The sequence below is a fragment of the Chiloscyllium plagiosum genome, chromosome 37 (assembly GCF_004010195.1).
Source record: "Chiloscyllium plagiosum isolate BGI_BamShark_2017 chromosome 37, ASM401019v2, whole genome shotgun sequence".
NCBI lineage: Eukaryota > Metazoa > Chordata > Chondrichthyes > Orectolobiformes > Hemiscylliidae > Chiloscyllium > Chiloscyllium plagiosum.
Genome location: NC_057746.1, coordinates 2904912 through 2920070, shown reverse-complemented (window position 1 = coordinate 2920070; position 15159 = coordinate 2904912). Strand labels below are relative to the sequence as shown.

At 43.3% G+C, this 15159-nt stretch overlaps 2 protein-coding genes across 5 annotated transcripts in view; both read right to left on the bottom strand.

Annotated features, from left to right (window-relative positions):
- The window catches only part of LOC122541578 (zinc finger protein 271-like), a 652600-nt gene that overhangs the window by 440244 nt on the left and 197197 nt on the right, over positions 1 to 15159 (bottom strand). The window lies entirely within an intron of this gene.
- Positions 4009 to 11809, bottom strand: LOC122541606 (zinc finger protein 271-like). The gene is made up of 2 exons (XM_043678476.1): positions 11725 to 11809; positions 4009 to 8661 (listed from the first exon to the last, which is right to left on the bottom strand). The coding sequence occupies exon 2, from the start codon at positions 8222 to 8224 to the stop codon at positions 7040 to 7042; it is 1185 nt and encodes a 394-aa protein (XP_043534411.1). The 5' UTR covers positions 8225 to 8661; positions 11725 to 11809; the 3' UTR covers positions 4009 to 7039.

Below are 15159 nucleotides of genomic sequence, written 5' to 3'. Positions count from 1 at the left end.
CTGGGATGTGGTGGGGGTAGGGGAGATTTAGAAACTAATGAAGTCGATGTTGATACCATGTAGTTGAAAGATCCTAAGGCATAAGATGAGGCCTTCTTCCTCCAGTTGTTGGGTGGCTTGGTTTTAATGGTGGAGGAGGACCAGGACTTGCATGTCCTTGGGGGAGTAGGAGGGAGTGTTAAAGTGGTCAGCCATTTGACGGTGGGGTTGTTTAGTTCACCTGTTCCAGAGATGTTCCCTGAAATGCTCAGTGACTGCAGCAAATTCAAAGCCTCTAAAAACAGTTCTCCCTCCGCTCCATGCTTGCAGCCACACATTGCCACCTACTGTCCCAGTAGGAGGCCCTGCCGAAGCTCAAGGCCACACTCTGTCACCTCCAGCCCCACCCCCACATTAGTGATGAAAGACTTAAGCCTGAAACATTGACTCTCCTTCTCCTTGATGCTGCCTGACGTGCTGTGCTTTTCCAGTGCCACACTTTTAGACAATAATAAACCTGTCTATCCTTTTAAGTATTTTGTAGGTTTCTATGAACTCATCCCTTGCTCTTCAGAACTAGTGAAAGTAAAGGTTTGGGTTCCCCAATCTCTCTTGATAGAACAGTCTTGCCAACTGGGGAACAGATCCAGTGAACCTTCGCCTTTGGCAAAATCCTCCTTAAGTTAATAGAACTAAAACTGCACACAATACTAAGGTAGAGTATAACCAAAGTTCTTTACAACTCAAGCAAAGCCATGTTACTCCTATTATCAAATCCTCTTGTGACTGAAGGCGAGGTCCCATTCGCCTTGCCATGTGGTCTTTGGCACAGCAACAATGTCACTGGATTGCAAATGGACCAGATAAATAGCCTGAGGATACAGGTTTAGAAGCCAGCATGGCAGCTCATGAAATCTGAATCAAAAGGGGGAGTTATGGCTCGGTAGTAATGTTCCTACCTCTGGAAGGTCTGTGTTCAAATTCTATCTACTCTGGAAGTGAATCATAACTCACCCAGAACAGTTGTTTAAAAATAATTTAATGATTCCTCTGGGTCAGAAGGTCCAGGCTTAAGTCCCACCTGCTGCTCAGGTTGTCATAAAATGTTCAAAATAGGGCTGATTAAGAATAATTTAGTGACTCTTGCGGTGCAGTGGTAGTATCAATACCTCTGGGTCAGAAGACCTGGGTTCAAGTCCCACCTGCCCTGGAGCTCTACCATCATTGTCTTAACAGGGTGATTAATAGTTTACCATCAGCCTTCATATTTGGTTGCTGCAATTGCACATTCGCCTTCAGTAACTGATTTATGAGGACACCCAAGTACCTTTGCATATATCCATTTCTAAACTTTTATGACTTAAGAAATACTCTGCACATTTGTTCCTATTACCAAAGTGGTTAATCTCTTATATTCCAATTCTGTTTTCTATTACCAAGGTATTAACTAAAATCCCAACTGATAATTTATGTCAGTACATTACTTCCTATACCATCTGCTTTAATGTTGCCAACCAAACTCCTGTGGGGAAATTTTTATCAAAAACTGGAAATTTGAAAACCAATGTATATTCCGTCCAATTTGCGTTTACCAATTCTGTGACAACCCCAAATCTCCACCAGATTTGTCAAAAATACATTTGTCAAACATGATTTCCCATTCACCAATCTATGCAGACAATGTCCAATCAGATCATTGTTATCAAATGTCCACTGACCATACCTATAATACATTCCAACATTTTCCTTATCACTGATGTACCAAGGTCTGTAGTTCTGCGTTTTCTTTCTCCCTCCCATCTAAAACAGGTGGTCACATTTTTGACCTGCCAATCTGCAGGAACTGTTCCAGAATTTTGGAAGATAACTCCACAGCTCCATTTTCAATGTGTTCTGGGATGTAGAGTATCAGGTTCCAGACTTATCAAACTTTGTCCCATTTATTTCTCCATTAAATCTTCATATGAATACTGTTGGTGTACATATTTAATAAGTAAGGAGGATGAAAACTGAAATTTGGAACTGTTTGGACATTTTGGATTCAATGGTGTTTGGAGTGCTATGTGTTTTTTATTGGAGTTTTGTTCAGCAGTAATTACTGAAGTCAATGTTTAATGTGTGTTGTAAGTCACCCATTTTTCTGAAAATCAAGTGACTTTGGAAAAGCAATGGAGGTAATCAAAGAGTTAAGAAATAAGGCTTATTGCCTTAAGTACTTGGAAATATAGCTTCATAACACACTCTGAGAGAACTTGAAGCCTGTGTGTTCGCCTAGCAACACAGAATCGTAGAATCCCTGTGTTGAAAGAGTCTATTCAGCTAATTGAGTCTGTTCCCAGCCAATGAAGACGATCCCACCCAGACCCCTCAACTATCTCCGTAATCCCACATTTATCATGGCTAATCCACCTCACCTGCACATCTTTGGGCTGTGGGTGGAAACAGGAGCACCTGGTGTAAACCCTTGCAAACCTTTATTGTGACACAACTTTGTGACAGCTTCAGATCATCATAGTGAAAAGACAGTCAAAAAGTTTCCAAGTAGCTTTTTTCATAAAGCTCAAGGTCATAGCACACACCCCGCTTGTACACTATTGGTCAGAAGAGCTGAGTTGTCCAACTATAATTGGATCTTTGGTACAGCATTATATATCAGCAATTTGCCTCCATAATTTACTTGCTATCGTGTCCTGATTGGACTGGTCTGGCGTTCCAAAAGTTTAACTATTGATCATAATTTTAATTTACTTAACCCAACAGACATTCTGCCACCCTCAGCAATTTCAATGTACAATAGCTTGCATATTCCCTACCAGGTAGTTCCTATACCAATGATTCATTTCTCCCTGGCTTAGACATAGTCTGTGCAGTGCAGAAGAGGTCTACTGGAAATGTCAAAGCATCTCACCTAGGGAGAAGTAGCTGCAGCTGCCTGTTGCCAGCAACATTTAACTAACAAAAACAAACAATATAAAATGAGAATCCCTACAAGTAAAACTATATACTCTACCAGTGATGCCCCCAGTGAACCCAACCATCCAGTTGCCCAACTCCATAAGGCAGGAGATGGAGCTTGACTGAATTTGTCCAACTCTTTTCGGATATGTGCTGCTAAATCAGTGATCCCATCAGAATTGTCTGGGATATAAATACACCATTCAGCCCCAATTAGGGCCTCCCTTTTCAGCCAGTATCGAATCAATGGCTAGTCTGTTCTACAGCGCGGTTTCATGGATGGCTACCATTTCAGCGTTTATTTTATCCTTTGTAATGTCATTGGCCATCTGTTCCAGAGCAGCTACCATGTTGATAGATTCCCTCGTCAGTTTTGCGGTCCCATTCCAGGGAAACAAGATGCCAAAGAATCTGTTTCTGTCATGACCCTTGTGAATCGTTGCCGTCAGGGTATCCCAGATAGAGAGAATGAGTGACAAACAAAGGAACAAGATAACTCAAACAACTCAGTCCCATCCATGATGAGGGTAACCAGGCAACAGCCTTTCGGTCGCAAACAAATTAAGTGCCATTATCAGTGGTAAACCTAATTATTATCTCAGGATGCCACACCTTTGCTGGAAAGTACCTTGCTGGTGAGGTTTTGGAACGTCAGGAAGGTAGAGTCAACATCTTAGGTTACATTCCAATATTGGGAAAACGTGCTGTATCCCATCTCCTGTGCTCCAGTCTGGGTTTTACATAAACATATCCCTCCTGATCGTCTCCCATTTCTGAAGGTGTTAGTAAGGGTCAAGAAAGGACATCATTGTGAGGTGTTCTAATTAGGCAGATACCACCTCTGAAAGGCAGTCAGGTTGTAACCCGTTGACTCCCACTGCTATCAGCAGGGGGGTCAGTCATGCGCACCCAATATACCCTTGTCTCTGCTGACGACAGCCATGTCAGTTATGCCAGTTACTCTAAGGAGAGTTTCTGGCAAATTATCCATTCTGCCATTTAGATGTATTAAAAGGGATTCGTCTTAAGGGAACATTCCTTTTCAAATGGATGGAAATGTGGGAGCACACCCAATAACTGGAAATACTAGCTTGTTTGTAATAGGTATAGGAGATACATAAAAAGGTATTTACATGTAATTCCCTTTTCCTTCGTCTCCCTCCTGGTGCAGGGGACTGATAAGTTACTAGTCAGCAAACATTCAAAATACATAGTTAGTAATATAACTAACTTCCACAGGATCAAATGGTTTTGGATCAAACATTTTAGTCCTTATTAAGCTTCAACTTCAGTCACTAGTTGCTCTTTCAATGTGTGACACATGTATCCAAGCTTTCTTCCCTTGGACCTTTACTGTGGCTTGTGTGGTCAGCAACACCTGGTAAGGTCCTTCCCACCTGGCTCCCAATGGCTCCTTACGTATTTTCTTAATGTAAAGCCAGGCTCCCAGGGATATCATGACACCCTTCTGGTAGATCACCCAGGGTGCCCATACCTGTCAGGAGGTAGGACTGACAGTATTGGTCAGGTTTCTCTGTGTTCGATGGTCAGATCACTTGACATCATCAGACACCTCATTGCCGATGAAGGGCTTATGGCCGAAACGTTGATTTCCACTGCTCCACGGATGTGGCCTTACATGCTGTGCTTTTCCAGCACCATACTCATGACAGATGCTGAGTCACGTTGAGTTTTCGGACCAGCCACACAGAGCTGTTAGAGGAACTATGTTTTCACCAGTACATATTGTTCTTCAAGTTGTTGGATCATGGATAAGATTCCTGCGTTTGAGGCTGGGCTGATGGGATATTGGTGCATGGGGTGATGACACCAGTAAACGATTTGGGTTCCATCCGGAGTCGACCGCAATTGTTCTCGTTCTTTGCCCAGAGTGGGTGTTTTTTCAATTCTTCTTTTCTCAAACGTCTAATCAACCATGTCACCCAGCCATCCTCAGAATGCAATGAGGAATTTACCTGGATCAGGACGTCCCTACCTAAGAGAGTTTTTCCCACCAAGCCCACCAAGACCGATGCAGTTAATTCATGTGGACTAAGTTCTATTGATACCGGACATGTTCTTTTGATGGTCAGGCTTTCACCCCCAGCACCACGGGATGATCGTATTTTACTATCTAAAGGCAAAGAGTTTCCATTTCATAGCCACAAGGAGGTCAATTCTGTCCGTGTCCAGGAGAAAGTCTGTATCTTGATTGCCTACCCACGTAAATATATACATTCCATCACCTCATTGTACTAGTGTAAGGGCAGACTCAGCTAGTGCTTTGTCAAATTAAGCAACTCCTTTTGTTGTGCAGTGGAGAGCTGTTTAAATCTCTCCAAGGGATGTGGTTCTCTAGGGGTGGTCCTCCAGACATCAACATTTCGGCCTATTTGTTTGCCCTATATACCTTGGGAAAATGGCCCTCTTTTTTGCAATAGAGACACTTCTCACGAGGTCTTCCTGACAACTGTTTGTCTGGTTCTCTGGATTTCCCTGCAGAACCTGCAAGGTCCTAACTTTAGCTCCCATGCCCTATCCAAGTGGTTACACCAGTCCACCATGCCCACCTAAGTTATTCCTCTGCCTTCTCAGTCTGGTAGGGATATCTTCATTATCTTGGCCCACTACAAAATTGGTTTTTAAGGGGACCATTTCCTCAGGTCCCTCCTTCCTGATCCCTGAGTTATCTGTTCCCATCTGGCCTCTATCCATTGTTCATCATCCCAAAGGGACTCTTAGGCCCTCCTAACTGATCTCTTCCATTCTTGGCTAGGTACCATCATAATCAGAATCGGATCCCCATCCAATAGATGGATGTAGATGCCTTTCAAATGTTTCAATATTTCTCACATTTTCAACCTTCCCTTTTAGAGATGGTAGTTCTGTAGACTGTTTATCAATTTTCTTAGGATCTACTGGCTTATGATTAAAAAAGCTTGTGTGACCATAACCATGTCACCCAGCCATCCTCAGAATGCAATGAGGAATTTACCATGTGTGGCCAGAACCACCCCATCATTATTCTTCATTTCTTCACATTTAACTTTAGTTCGTCTTATTTTCAAAGGGGTGAGCCTTGAGCCACCTTTTTCACTCGAGACTCTGGAGGATTCCGAATCTGTTTCAAAACCCGTCTGTGTCTCTGCACTTTTCGCTGTTCACTTCCTAGTTGACTTATGCAAGGGTACCCTGGCCAAGATCCAGTGCATTTCCCCTTGACAGCTAATTGTGTTTCCAATTCTTCACAAACTGCTTCCAGTTGGCTCTTGGTACTGGGCAAATCATGCTCACATTGGGAACACATCATGATTTTGGTTTTGCTGTTGGACCAATCCCATGAGGACCAGGGAATCACCTGACTCATCCTTTCTCTTCATGTAAGTCACTTTTTCCCAAATGCTTTAAATGTCATCCAGGGACCATTGGAGTTTTAAATTCGCATGGAGGACAGACTGAATCTAGACAATCAACCACTACTCTGCAGTTGTTTTATATTTTTGCAGATATCTCAGGAAGTTTCAGAAAACAACTTCTTTAACTCTCTCACAATCTGTTATCTATGTTCAAAAAAACCACACCTGTCTGACTTTGCATTTGAATTGAAATCTGTCAGAAAGATACTCTATCATTCAACAGACATCAGCAATTCGATCTCGTTTACAGGAAGCTCGGGAAGAAGTTAACTCACTTCATTGTGAAAATCTGGATGTTTGACTGGGTATCGCTTTTCACAAACATCGTACTTGGAGGGTTTCTTCTCCATGACAATCTCATGGTGTTTCAACAAGTTGACAATAATACAAGATTATCCCAAAACTCACATGTGAACAATTCGTTTCTTGTGTGGGTCCTCTGATTCACAGCAATGACTTCGTGGTTCAAGAAGTTCAATGACCATCTGAATGACTAGTCACACATCCTGCACCTGGAAGGTATCCCCCCTGTGTGAATGTTCTTGTTTAACAGAACTGTCCAACATGTCACAAAGATTTTGTTGAAATTTAGGTCTGAAGTCTTATTTTCCAGTGTGGAGCTTCTGATGGACTCTCAGGCTCAAATGTGTTGCGATGGCTTTGACACACATCTCTCCTTTTAAGGCTTTCTAATTATCATGAACCTTCTGATGTCTCAGGAAAGTGCTAGATGTGGCAAAAGCCTTCTCACATACCTCACATTTGAAAGGTTTCTCGCTAGCATGCAAACGTTTGTGTGCTCGAAGACCAGATGGGTCTGAGAATGATTTATCACACTGCTGACAAGTGAATGGTTTCTCCCCTGTGTGAATGCGTCGATGTTTGCAAAGGGAGGATGACTCTGAGAATGATTTGTCACAGACCTTACATGTGAATGGTTTCTCCCCAGTATGCAAACGTTCATGTCTGCGAAGACCAGATGACTGTGAGAATGATTTATTACACTGCTCACATGTGAACGGTTTGTCCCCTGTGTGAATGCGTCGATGTTGGCAAAGGGACGATGATGCTGAGAATGATTTGTCACACACTTCACATGTGAATGGTTTCTCCCCAGTATGAATGTATTGGTGTACGCAAAGGTGAGATGAATTTGAAAATGATTTGTCACAGACCTCACAAGTGAATGGTTTCTCCCGCATATGCAAACATTCCTGTCCACAAAGACCAGATGACTGTGAGAATGATTTTTCACAGACCTCAAGTTTGAATGGTTTCTCCCGAGCATGCGAACGTTCGTGTCTACGAAGACCAGATGGCTGTGCGAATGATTTATTACACTGTTCACATGTGAATGGCTTTTCCCCTGTGTGAACACGTCGATGTTTGTGAAGGGATGATGAGTCTGAGAATGATCTGTCACACACTTCACATATGAATGGTTTCTCCCCAGTATGAATGCGTTGGTGTACACGAAGGTGAGATGAATGTGTGAATGGTTTGTCACAGACTTCACACATGAATGGTTTCTCCCCAGTGTGAATGCGTTGATGCAGACGGAGATGTGCCGTCTGCGAGAATGATTTTTCACACACGCTACATGTGAACGGCTTTTCTCCTGTGTGAATATGTTGGTGGGACAGAAAGGTTGTGGATGTTGCAAAAGCTTTACCACAGTCTTCACATTTGAACGGTTTCTCCCCTGTGTGAATGTATTGGTGTATGCGGAGGTGTGATGACTTGGAGTATGATTTGTTGCACACCTCACACATGAAAGGTTTCTTCCTGTGATGGATACTTTGGTGTTTCATAAGCATCGATGATTGTCTGAAGTCTTGGTCACAGACCTCACACTTAAATTGTTTCTCTTCCATATAAGTATTCAACAAATGCACATATGTTTTGGAGATCTTGACAGACTTGGAGCCCACCTCACATTCCTTACCCTTGAAAAGCCTCTCACCTGTAGATATGAGTCAGTGGTTCATAAGGCTCCAGGAATCATTGAAGCTGTCATCACACTTGGAGCCACTCACACTTCTTCCCAGCCTCACTCTCATCAAGCTGAACCGTTGGCTGGTTCTGATGGAAGGCTCCACATTACTGATCAATTTCAGATCTGATGATCTGTCAAAGCTCCCCTGACCCGACCAACTTTCAAATGATAGTTTCACTGCCCAACCTTCTCTGTGTTGAGCAATGCAGTGAAAGGATTTCCCACAGTTGTGCAGTTGTGACTTGGGTGATGGTCAGGATCTATCTGCAGTCTCTATTCTCTCTGTATTCTCTGGAGAAGTACTGTGAAATCCTTCTGTAAAACAAGAAAAGGAAATATGTGGGTGCTTTTGCTCCATTTTCAATGGAGGGGTTTGTCAAGTGAGAGTCATGGCTCCTAATCTGACTTCAGACAGACTTTTCTCACACAATCGGCTTCTCTTCTGCTCAGTAATAGAGGAACTGAGTTCTTGGGTGCCTAGCTCAAGGAGTCACATGACCAGAGATGTGGAAGTGCTCACCAGTGCCTGACCTTCTGTGTTTATACCATTGGTGCCCTATCGAAAGCTGAGCTTCATACCATCTCAGACACTGCAAACCAGGAGCTGTCCCTTCCTCTGTGGAGTTTGACCGTTATCACCAGAGGGGAGGAATCTTGTTCCTGCATCACAGGCAGGGACTGGAGGTATTGCTGGATGGATGGAAGGGAGCAGGACAGTCCTTTTAGTCTCCCATAGGAGCCACAGCACCAGCCCAAGTCTGCGTGGACACAAATTGTAGCCTAGGTTGATGAAGCATCCTGGGTGCAACATAATATCCAGCACTGCAGGAGAAATGTCAATGATCTTCTCAGTTCCCCAAGGTTAAGTGCCTCCATCTTCTCTCAGCACCTCACACTCACAGGATCACCACTTAATCTAATGTTGCCACAGCATATGCCTCTCACCCAACGTTCAGAGAATACAAGTCTCAATATTGCAGATATCATGTCCATCCTCACCAATCCCATTGTCCCATACGGCTAACCCTTCCTGCCTTCTGCATTTCCTACAACCTCACTGGTGACACTTCACTACCTCTCCAGCTCATACACCACCAATAACTGCTCTTCCATCGATTTCAATCAAATGCAATTCCTCCCTTTGTCTCATTGATAAATATGGGGTCACGGGGAGAGGGTGGGCAGTTTGGCCTGGATGGGATGCTCTTTGGAAGATGAGTGTAGTCTCAATGAGCTGAATGGCCTCTTTACACATTGTGGGAATTCTATGAACTCAGCAGGTCTGGCAAAACCAGCAGAGAGAGAAAAATAGTGTTAATGTTTCAAGTTCAGTGACAGGTCAAAAGGATTAGTTGACTTGAAACAGTAACTGTTTTCTCTCCACAGATGCAGAGCTACTGAGAGCAAATTCTGTTTTGTTTGGAACATGCTGCAGGTCTGACTTGAGTAAGCAGGGCACTATAAACTGACAGGTCCACCCCACGATTGTTCAGTGCTGCCCACTATGACAAATAGCCTGCCTCATCCTCCACATTAAAAAAAAATGCAGGTCATAGAGAACTGACAACCTGTAACTGAGCATTAAAACCCTCTGCTTTAGGAAAGCTACCTTATGAACACTGGCAGTTTGTGAGTCAATGCTGAAGTCAGTGAGTGTGAGGTGCCAGTGAGGATGTCAAAAAAAATCGAGACCACAGATCATGCTTTAGTGTTCAACACTGAATTTTGGAGATTATAATTTACCATAACAGAAAATGAGCTGCTATTCCCTGAGCTTATGTTCTGCATTGTTGTAGCAGACAGAGGACAAACGATTGACAAATGAAAACATGCGACTGAAAACGTTTTGATGTGGTGGGTGGTCATGATTTGGAATGCACAGCCGGAGAGAAGGTGGAGACTGAAACTTAAAAAAAACTGTAGAATGATCTGAAGAGAAATATTGTGCAGGCACAGGAAACAGGTGAGTAAGTGCGATTGACCAAGTGGCTCTTGTAGAAAAGCAACTGGCAGTAAATCCCTTCCTTGTGCCCTAAGCCGATGATGTTTTTTTGTTTAACCTATTTTGATATTAAACACCTATGGACTTTCGGTCCAGAGGTAGGGACACTACCACTGTGCCACAAGAGAGCCACTAAAATTGTGGTTCCCAGCCTGTATCCAACTCCCCTGACAATGGGGAAGAGCAACAGGATAGGAACAAAAAAGCGAGAATGGGAGCAATGAGGAGAGCATTGGACGACTTGAGTCAGGAGCCTACAAAGGCATGGATGAGGGTTTAAACATGAAATAAGCTAACATAGAACAAAACAGCATAGTACAAGCCTTTCCGCCCTTGAGGTTACACTGACCTGTGGAACCAATCTGAAGCTTATCTATTTTACACTATTCCATTTTCATCCACATGTGTATCCAATGACCATTTAAATTCCCTTCAGGTTCCACACCCATACTACACTCTTGAGTCAAGAAACTACCTCGGACATCTGTCCCCTATCTATCAGCCCTCAATTTAAAGCTCTTTCCCCTTGTGCTAGCCATCACCATCCGAGGAAAAAGGCTCCCACTGTCCACCCTATCTAACCCTCTGATTATCTTATATGTCTCAATTAAGTCACCTCAACCTTCTTCTCTCTAATAAAAACAGCCTAAATTCCCTGAGTCTTTCCTCATAAGACCTTCCCTCCATACCAGGCAAATTCGTGGTAAGTCACATATGAACCCTTTCCAAAGCTTCCAAGGCACTGCATCACTGGCCTCTCCTGAAAGTGAACCTTTATCATTTTTCACTTTGTGGTGTTCCTGACAGAGAACTCTTCATCAAATCAGACACAGTCACAGATAATCCAATACAAAAGGAATGTGGTAAAGCTGCATTGATCGAGGAGCAAGTGAGAATTCAAATGAGGCCCCTTCTCTCTGAGATGAGGGTAAAAGAAGCCACAGCATGATTTTGAAGAACGGGGAGTTATCCCTGGTGTCCTGGCCAATATTAATCGTTAATGAATGCCATTAAAAATCTCATTGTCTGGATATTATCACATTACTGTTTGTGGGAGTTTGCTATGTGCAGACTTGGCTGCCAGTTTTCCTAAAAAAACCTTCAGGACATCAGGTTGTTCTGAAAAGCTCCATATAAATGTAAGTCTTTCCCTTACATCTCTCCTGAGGATGCTATAGATATTGAATGTGCTTACATGGATCTGAAAAGAGAGGCAGCATCCAAATTCCAACTCACAGAGCTGACCTTTCATTTTCCACAGGATAATAACCAGCTCCCAAAACATACTCACAACTCAACAACAACACACACACATAACCACACACAACCAGGAAGAATCTGCAGACACTTAACAACCCCCAAATAATGACACTCACCTTCTCAAATTCAGGCATCAGCCATCAACAAAATTCAACCAGTAAATCAGAAGGGAAATGCTTCCAATAAACACACTCAATATCCAACACACAGCTCCAGTCACACAGTTCAGCACAAAGCACCGAGTAAACAGCTCTCTCAGCTGGATCTTCTCACACAGCATAAGGGACATTTCCACCCCGATTGCCCACAGGATAGTCAGACTGCCTGAAGATTGGTGTGGATATTATGGGATACAATTTGTATAAAAGCTACTCCTTCACTCACCATCTCCTCACTTGGTTTTCAGTCTCTATAGGAAGTGAACCAGCTCTGGAAGAGGAAGAGGAGACAATGGGCAGAGTGGGTGGGCTCTCTGATTGACGTCTCTCACAGTCAATCCAAATATTTCTGGAGCAACATGAGTTTCCTGAAACTTGGGAAACTGACCGGGGAAATGGAGGTGACTTTGAGCAGCAGATCAGGTGGGGATTTAAACTTGTCACTGTCCCGTCTGAATAAAACCTCACTTATTGCAGCTGCTGTCTCAATTCCCCTGGTAAATGTTTGACAGAGATTTCTGGCGTGGGAATAGTATTCTTCATCCCTGGAGGCTTTCAAACTGTCGTCAGTGACAGACATGTACCTTCACATATGTATCCTGAAGTGTATTACACCCACAGCATACAAAGCACCGATGGAATCAGCATATGGAGCCATATAGTCATCAAGATGTTCAACTCAGAAACAGACCTTTCAGTCCAAATCTTCCATGCTGACCAGTTATCCTAACCTAATCCAGTCTCATTTGTCAGGACCTGTCCCATATCCCTCCAAACTCCTCCTGTTTATATACTCATCCAGATGCCTTTTAAATGTTGCAATTGTACCAATCTCCACCACATACTCTGCCAGCTCATTCCACACATGCACCACCCTCTAAGTGAAAAGGTTGCCCCTTAGATCTTTTTATATATTTTTCCTCTCACCTTGAACCTATGCTCTCTAGTTCTGGACTCCCCCACCCCAGGGAAAAGACCTTGTCTGTTTATCCGATCCAGGCCCCTAATGATTTTACAAACCTCTATAAGGTGACCCCAGAGCCTCCAACACTCCAGGGAAAACAGCCCCAACCTATTCAGCCTCTCTCTATAAGCTTAAACCGTCCACTGCTGGCAACATCCTTGCAAATACTTTCTGAACCCTTTCAAGTTTCACAACATCCTTCTGATAGCACACAATATTCCAAAGTGGCCTAACCAATATCCTGTACAGCCACAACATGACCTCCCAACTCCTAAAGTCAGTGCTCTGACTAATAAAGGAAAGCATACGAAATGCCTTCTTCACAATCCTATCTACCTGTGACTCTAATTTCAAGCAACTATGAACCTGCACCCCAAGGTTTCCTTGTTCAGCAACACTCCCCAGGAATGTACCATTAAGTGTGTAAGTCCTGCTCTGATTTGCTTTTCCAAAATGCAGCACCTCATATTTATCTAAATTAAATTCCATCTGCCATTTCTCAGCAAGGTTTCCTTGTTCAGCAACACTCCCCAGGAATGTACCATTAAGTAAGTCCTGCTCTGATTTGCTTTTCCAAAATGCAGCACCTCATATTTATCTAAATTAAATTCCATCTGCCTTTTCTCAGCCCATTGGCCCATCTAATCAAGATCCTGATGTAATTTGAGGTAATCTTTTTTTCTATCCACTACATCTCCAATTTTGATGTCATCTGCAAATTTACGAATTATACCACCTCTGTTCACATCCAAATTGTTTATACAAACGATGAAAAGTAGTGGACTCAGCACCAATTCTTGTGATACACCACTGGTCACAGGCCTCCAGTCTGAAAAGCAACCTTCCACCACCACCCTCTGTTTTCTACATTCCTGCCAGTTCAACCCCAAGGAAAAGACTTTGTCTATTTATTTTATCCATGCCCCTCATAATTTTGTAAACCTCTAAAAGGTCACCTCTCAGCCTCCCACGCTCCAGGGAAAACAGCCCCAGCCTATTCAGTCTCTACCTGTAGCTCAGATCCTACAACCCTGGCAACATCCTTGCAAATCTTTTCTGAACCCTTTCAAGTTTCACAACATCTTTTTGATAGGAAGGAGACCATAATTGCATGCAATATTCCAACAGTGGCCTAACCAATGTCCTGTACAGCCGCAACATGACCTCCCAACTCCTGTACTCAATACTCTGACCAATAAAGGAAAGCATACCAAATGCCTTCTTCACTCTTCTATCTACTTGTGACTCCACTTTCAAGGAGCTATAGGTTTAGGTGAGAGGGGAAAGATATAAAAGAGATCCAAGGGGCAACTTTTTCATGCAGAGGGTGGTACGTGTGTGGAATGAGCTGCCAGAGGATGTGGTGGAGGCTGGTACGATTGCATCATTTAAGAGGCATTTGGAGGGGTATATGAATAGGAAGGGTTTGGAGGGATATGGGCCGGGTGCTGGCAGGTGGGACTAGATTGGGTTGGGATATCTTTTCCACATGGACGGGTTGGACCGAAGGGTCTGTTGCCATGCTGTACATTTCTATGACTCTATATCCAATTGGCTAGTTCTCTTTGAATTCCTTGTTAACCAACCTCCCATGAGGAACCTTATCGAAGTCTTACTGAAGTCCATATAGATCAAGTCCTCTGCTCTGCCCTCATCAATCCTCTTTGTTACTTCTTCAAAAAACTCAATCAAGTTTGTGAGACATGATTTCCGATGCATAAAGCTATGCCGACTGTCCCTAATCAGTCCTTGCCTTACCAGATACATATAAATCATATCCCTCGGGATTTCCTCCAACAATTTACCCACCATCGATGTCAGGCTCACCAATGTATAGTTCCCTGGCCTTTCCTTACATTCTTTCTTAAATAGTGGCGTCACATTAGCCAGCCTCCAATCTTCCGGCACCTCACCTATGACTATCCATGATACAAATATCTCAGCAAGAGGCCCTGCAATCATTTCCCTGGCTTCCCACAGAGTTCTGGGGTACACCTGATCACGTGCAGGAAAGAGAAATACAGAGGGGTACAGAGGGATGTTGGGAGTATGATTGGGGTTGGGTATGTCACCTGTGACTGAAAGAGTGATTTGGGACACATTGTGACAGTCTCCAACATGAGTTGATATCTGACATCTCTGCCAAGTTCAATGGCGGAGGACCCTCCTGTAAAGATTCAGCTCCCTTCTCAACTCCAATTTCTAAATATCAATGTTCATCTCATCCATTTCCTCTACCAGAATGTTCCAGTCCATTCACATCTCTCAGGAACCTTGTTTGAGAGTGATATTGTTCAGAGTTCAGTACAATAGAATGTTTATGGCCATTCTCTCTCTCTCTCAACCTGAAATACAGCAATCCACACCAAGATACGGCCAATACTTTGATCAGTTCTTCAACATCTGTGGTGTAAAATTATGTCCCAATA